This window comes from Apteryx rowi, unplaced genomic scaffold, assembly GCF_003343035.1.
Source record: "Apteryx rowi isolate R43461 unplaced genomic scaffold, aptRow1 scaffold_1652, whole genome shotgun sequence".
Classification (NCBI taxonomy): domain Eukaryota; kingdom Metazoa; phylum Chordata; class Aves; order Apterygiformes; family Apterygidae; genus Apteryx; species Apteryx rowi.
Window position 1 is genome coordinate 9,199 of NW_020447922.1, and position 6,696 is coordinate 15,894.

At 53.0% G+C, this 6,696-nt stretch overlaps 1 protein-coding gene across 1 annotated transcript in view; it reads left to right on the forward strand.

The window, feature by feature from the left end:
* Window positions 1-3,309: 3,309 nt before the first annotated feature.
* The window catches only part of LOC112963262 (olfactory receptor 14C36-like), a 9,983-nt gene continuing 6,596 nt past the window's right edge, over window positions 3,310-6,696 (forward strand). Inside the window, exons 1-2 of the mRNA XM_026060169.1 lie at window positions 3,310-4,062; window positions 5,321-5,478. Of these exons, the coding sequence (XP_025915954.1) occupies window positions 3,325-4,062; window positions 5,321-5,478 (896 nt within the window). The 5' untranslated portion in view covers window positions 3,310-3,324. The remainder of the gene's footprint in view (window positions 4,063-5,320; window positions 5,479-6,696) is intronic.

A 6,696-nucleotide genomic window follows, 5' to 3' on the forward strand; every position in this document is an offset into this window, starting at 1 on the left:
GGCCCTGCAGGCCTATTTCTATGTCATTAAATCAAGTGTCTGCACTGAATTGCATTAGCTGTTTGTAGCATTGGGATCTTCCTATGTCTAAGCTTCATAGTGAGTGGAGCTCTAGTTGCAGTAGGCATCTAGCGTCATTTCAGATGGCCAAGGGAAATCTCTACCTGGCCCCCAACTCATGCTACAGAAGGATGGGGACGTCGTAGCTGCTCCATCAGAGCAAGAAGACTCTGGCACATGCCTTGGTCCACCTCTGTCTCTTGCAATGTCACCAGGTGTTTGTGTGTTGAGCACCTGACTCCCACCCTCCATCTCCAGTGATTACAATGGGAGCTTAGACAAGGAGCTCCCATGCAGAGACCTCTGTTGTGCACACTTCATTATTTTGCAAGGGGAATCCTGCCTCCTGTGTGTCTGTGGAGTTCACAGGAGGGATCAGAATCGTATTCCATCCCAGGGGCTTCTAACTGGGCATGCAATGTCCAGACTGACTCATCTGAATGAAAACCTGAACCATGGGTGAATGACCTCCCTTCTTGTCCGCTTCCAGGTGTCCTGCCTAGTTAAGACATGGGAATATGGATTTCCAGGGTGTGATGTTTCCACCTCTCATAGATAACCATCCTCTGATGAAACAAGGGACAATGCTTTAACTGGTCTCTCTGTATTGTTTAGAGAGGGACCATCAGTGGTTATTTTAGTTTGTTGCAGTGAATATTTCCCAGGAGGAGGGAGCTCGAGAGACAGAGAAAGTCTCGTCTTCAGCTGGGCCTCTGCTCCAGAGTGGGGCCAGGCTTTTGGGACGGAGGGAGCTCATGGCAACTGGGCAGCAATTCCCAGAAACAGCTGTGTGCAGGAACAGCTCCTCTGCAAGGAGCAGCAGGGCTCCGGGCACTGCCTGCTGCTGCTGACATGAGAGGAGAGAAGGCAGAGAGAAGTGCAAGGCAGTGTGGAGTGRGAGGACAGAGGAGAGCTCATTGTGGGGYGAAAGTAAGTCTCTGGCTGCAGGGCAATGCTACTGAGGTTCCTGRAAGGGTCTTCTAAACCTATTTCATCCCATGACTGGGATCGCTCTCCTTTACAGAGGAGGGGGAGATGCTTCAGAGCAGATATTCCCTGCCACACCATCACAGGGACAGGGCATGCTGCTACTTTCTCCCAATGACGGCTGCAGGGCTGTGAAGTTGGGAAAGGCACCGAGGTCTGTGCAGGGCTGTGATTCAGAGCAGTGTCCCTGCACTGCAGAGGAAGGTGAAAAAAAGGCTACTTGAAAGGGAAGGAGCTTTCCTCCTGGGGCTTTCAGTTTCCTAATGTTGGCAGGGAGGAAAAAGGAAAGAGTTTTCTGGTTTGGCAAGGAGCTGGGACTCACTAAATTTCCCTCTCAGAGATCAGTAGGTCTGTGAGAAAGCTCAGCAAACCCTTTCAACCCCACCTCCACCTACAGCAGCACCAGCAGCACCTTTATGGACTTATCAGGGTTTATGTGACCTGCTCCTTTGTACATGCGAGCACAGAGATGMCCTGGACAGTGCCCGGTCACGGGATGTTTCTGTAGGGCAGAACTGCACASAGARGGTGGGACAGGGTCTGTGAGTAYRGACAGGGAAAAGATGTTGGGAGAGAGAAAGCTSCAGGCAKCAGGAACAKCTCCAGGYARTAGAGATGGGCWAGGGGTGAGAGGGAAGTGCCAACAGAATTGTCATGGGAGGATGGATTTGGGCAAGTCATGGTCAGTAGCTCTGATGCAGACACCTTCCTCTGAGCAAGCTCCCTGTGTCTCCTACCCCACGCAGCAGAGCCTCTGCCCTGACAGCCATGGGGTCCAGGGCATGAGCTGCCTTCTCAGCAGGTAGCCCTCCGGCAGAGGAGAGGTGCCCGACAAAGGGACTGAGAGTGACTGCCCTCCCATATCACTGTCTGCGAGGTGACATGCACAGCTGGTAAGTTGAAGGCTTCCCTGAGTTCCTGTCTGTCTCTCTCTTCTTGCCTCCCTTGGCAGCAAGATTATGACGCTTCTTCTTGTTTCCCCTCCTGCCCATGCTGCTCCTGTTCTTCTCTCAGGCTCCCTGGGATTGTGGGGTTTCAGCTGCTGTTCAGACATGGATGACACAAATTGTGCAGCAGAGGCGTCTGCATGGGAATGAGGTTGCCCCAGCCTCCTCCTGACTTGTGGAGCTCCACAAAATGCAGTCTGTGGGGCTGGGAMATGAGCTGACTCTCTTAAGGAGAGCCCATCTTGAGTCCTAACTGTCCTTCAACTGTTTCCCTGTGGTGTCCTGCCAGGCTTTGAGCTGCCCTCTAGAAAGGCACTGCTGTCTCATAGCATCTCTGTGATATCTGAGAGACCCATGAGGAAAGTGCAGAAATGCTGAGAGTATGGAGATGGTGGTGGGAGGCTGTATGTGGGCATCTGCAAAGAGCCCTGTGTGTCCTTGGCTAGAAGGGGAGTGTGGAGAGCTCTGTCAGGTGCCCGGGGAAAGGGTGAGAAGTTTGGAGCTGTGCACTTTGAAACTGGACTCTTCTGCTCTCAGCAGGGGCTGTTTTTTTTTCTAGGGCAACATTAACCTTCACTCAAACAGGCGAGAGCAAAGGACAGCTGGGAACAAGGCTAATAGACAGACAAGCTGTCCTCACTCTGCAGTAGGTGACAATGAATTCAATCTTCTCAGGACACTCAGCAGAAATGCTGAGAATTTCTGCCTTTAAGGAACACTCCCCAGGGGTGACAAGGACATTTCAAAGAAAATAAACACTATTTAAAAATCCTTAAAACTCTGTTCCTCAACCCTCCTTCTTTAGGATTCAGAGTGAAGATGCTTAAAAGCCCTTCTACACGATGATTGGATTTCAACTGACAGAAAGTGTGACTGTCAGAGCTGGTCACCCCCATTGCCCTGTGCCCACTGCTTTACGGCAGGACTGACTCCTGTGGAGCCCATGGGCAGAGGTCCCTGCTCCTCACAGCACACTCAGACAGTGCAAAGCGGAGCCCAAGCATGGGAGCTGCACAAAGATCCTCTCAGTAAAGAGAGAGGCAATGTGGGGGGGTTGTATGAGAACTGCAACATTTGGGGGTTTATTTGCTTGAAAAGTCTCTCCTAACTTCTCAATGTCTTTTCCTCTTTGGACAGTCCCCCATGCCCAGAGACAGCAAAATGTCCAACAGCAGCTCCCTCAACGAGTTCCTCCTCCTGGCATTTGCGGACACACGGGAGCTGCAGCTCTTGCACTTCTCGCTCTTCCTGGGCATCTACCTGGCTGCCCTCCTGGGCAACGGCCTCATCATCACAGCCGTAGCCTGCGACCACCGCCTCCACACCCCCCATGTACTTCTTCCTCCTCAACCTCTCTCTCCTCGACCTTGGCACTGTCTCCACCACTGTCCCCAAATCCATGGCCAATTCCCTGTGGGACACCAGGGCCATTTCCTACTCAGGATGTGCTGCTCAGGTCTTTCTCTTTGCCTTCTTGTTAGGAGGAGAGTATTATCTTCTCACAGTCATGGCCTATGATCGCTACGTTGCCATCTGCAAACCCCTGCACTACGGGACCCTCATGGGCAGCAGAGCTTGTGTCAAAATGGCAGCAGCTGCCTGGGCCAGTGGTTTTCTCAATTCTCTCTTGCACACTGGGAACACATTTTCCATACCACTCTGCCAAGGCAACACAGTGGACCAGTTCTTCTGTGAAATCCCCCAGATCCTCAAGCTCTCCTGCTCAGACTCCTACTTCACAGAAGTTGGGTTTATTGTGGTTACTGCCTTTTTAGGCTTTGGGTGTTTCATTTTCATTGTGCTGTCCTACGTGCAGATCTTCACTGCTGTGCTGAGGTTCCCCTCTGAGCAGGGACAACACAAAGCCTTTTCCATGTGCCTCCCTCACCTGGCCGTGGTCTCCCTCTTTCTCAGCACTGTCATGTTTGCCTACCTGAAGCCTCACTCTGTCTCGTCGCCAGCTGTGGATCTGGTGGTGGCTGTTCTGTATGCGGTGGTGCCTCCAGCAGTGAACCCCCTCATCTACAGCATGAGGAACAAGGAGCTCAAAGATGCCCTGAGGAAACTGATTTCATGGACATTTTTCAGCAGTGGTAACATTGCCATTGTTCTCCACAAATGACTCCCCCTCTGTCCCATACCAGGACTGAGCTTTGTTTGTTCACTTTATTTGTATCATTACTAATATTACTGTTGTGATTATTATTTGTCACCATGTTGCTGCACAAATGGTTGGATTTATTTCACCTTCACTGAGACTGCTCTGTCTCACCTGGTGCCTATTTTAGATTGCGTCCAACAGTGGGTCGGAGCTGACTCCATCATAGTATCTTTGTAATAAAGTAGGTTCTTCCAGGTGCAGTGCCTGAAGGCTGGGCTCTGCCTCCAAAGCTGCTGTCACTTATGCCCTGTCCCAAGCACATTTCCTTGAGATAATCTCTCCCACCCTGCGTGCTGGTCCTTACCCCAAAAGTCACCCCCAGACAAGGCTCCATGCCCAGCTGGAGGACCGGATGTCCAGCTGTGAGCTCTGAGAGGACGAGCCCTCTGCTGCTTCCTCTACAGGGCTGGTAGGAAGCATGCAGAATTCCTGGGGCCATCTACTGGGTCTGTAGACCATCCTCCTCCTATGGGGGGCCTCAGACAGGGTCTGTCAGAACACAGATTGAGCCCAGCTTGTTGCTGCATGAACAGAGAGGAGAAGCTGCCCCAGGAAACTCCTCACACACCCAGCCTCTCACACCAGCTATTTCCAGCACTGGCCTTTCCCCATGGTCCCGGTGAGGGGTGATCTCTGAATGTGACCAGCTCCATCTGACTGCTGGCCTCAGCACCTGTATGGGGGGAATGACCAGCACTGCCTGGGTTCTCTCTGTGCTCCAGACCCCAGCAGACCCTGGAATTGCCTTCTTCTAACTCTGGAGGGGAGAGGATCAGGGCTGGGCAGGGTCTGGGGGCTGGCGGGAGTCTGCCAGGCACGTGTGCTGTGGTGGCCAGGGCACCAAGGGCTGTCATGGGGACCATGCTGGGGGGATGTTTCCCCACACCAGAACGCACCCTGTCCTGTGTGATGCCCGCAATGTGGGAATGCATGCAAGGCAGCAGGGCTGAGTCAGTGGAGGGATGACATGCAGATGGGAGCCACAACTCTCCAGAAGCTTCCGGTGGTCATGGAGGCGACTCACTGCTGCTAGCAGGGTTGGGGGCTTCTTGAGGGCTACTATCACCAGCACCACCTGCCAGGACTCCCAGACCCAGAACAGATGGTCAGTAACCAGCACTGCAGCTCACAGTGCCCCCTGTCCTGTGTCACTGTCCTCTCGCAGGAGAACCGCCGGGTGCATCATTCCCTGCCTAGGTGTGGAGAGGAGCTGCTGGAGGTCTTCTCTTCTCATGCCTGCTTCCCCCAACTCTGCCCTGGCATCGGCACACAGGCTCTGCCCTGGGTCATGTTAGGTCTACATACGTTCTCGTCTAAGACCACGTAGGAACCTGCAGTGCATAGCTGTGCTTGGAGCTGGCCACCACAGACTGCCTATATGGTCCCAGGAGATCCCAGGAAGGCTGTGCTTGGAGGTGAGGCTGTGTTTGTCTTCAGTCAAAGTTGGTGGGATGGTCTGGCTGGGGTCCAAGGGGAGGAAGGGACAAGAGACAACAAGGAGAAGATGCAGTAAGGGAAATTCCAAATGAGTTGAAGGAAAAATAAAGAAATAACCATGGTAGTTGAGTAGCACTGGGGCAGGGGACAGGAGATCTATAAAAACTCTTCTGGAGAAAGTACCTACCAACCTGATCTAACTACAAATTTAGCCCAGCTCAGAGCAGATCGTGGTCCTGGAGATCTCTGGTGCTCCCTCCCATCCCAAATCCTCTAGGAGGAAGGGCCTGGAAAGAGGAGTCCTGGGCAGGGGACACTGTTGTGGGGTTGAGGCCTTGCTGGCATTTGGACTGCCTGGTCAAGCCTGTCCTCAGAGTGACACAGTGAGCGAGTTCATCCTCAAAAGGAGTCTCTGCTGCATGGACAGCAGGAGTCAAAGCAGTGCCGGGAGACTACAGAAGCATTCTCAGGAACATGCCAGGCATTCAGGCCCTTCGACTGCTGAGGTGTCCCCAGCCCGGTACTTTGCAACCAGGGTCTGAGGAGCTGAGAAATCTTTAGAGCCAGAGCAGATCGGAGTCCCATCTCCTGGGCTCACAGGTTACAGGGCATCAGCAGGGCTGTACTGGCTGCAAGGAGGGAATCACTGCCCAGGGCATGAGCAAATCCCCCTCTGCCCTCCCCTCTCTCTTCGTGTCCCAGCTTCTTCTTTGGGAGAGCTGAGGATTTCATTCTCGGGAGGAGGGGAAAAAGGAAACCCTGTTGTCCACGGGAATTGTACCACCCCGTCAACCCTCTACTGTCTTCTCCTTCACTATCATCCCCAGAAGTCCTTTGGCAGCAGAATTTTTTGGTTTCTGGCCCTCTATCTGACCCTGCTTTGAGCAGCACGTTGCACTACAGGCCTCCTGTGGTCCCTTCCACCTGAATTATCCTGAAAGCCTATGATCTCAGGCCCCATTTCAAGCACAGAGCAAATGTTTCTGGGACAGGAGTCCTTTGTGCTTTATGTGACCATCTAAAAGAAGGCAGGTGAACACCTCCTCCTCCCTGTTGACTGTAAGGGCAGCCTGGGAGGCACTGCCTCAGGCATAGCTACATTAC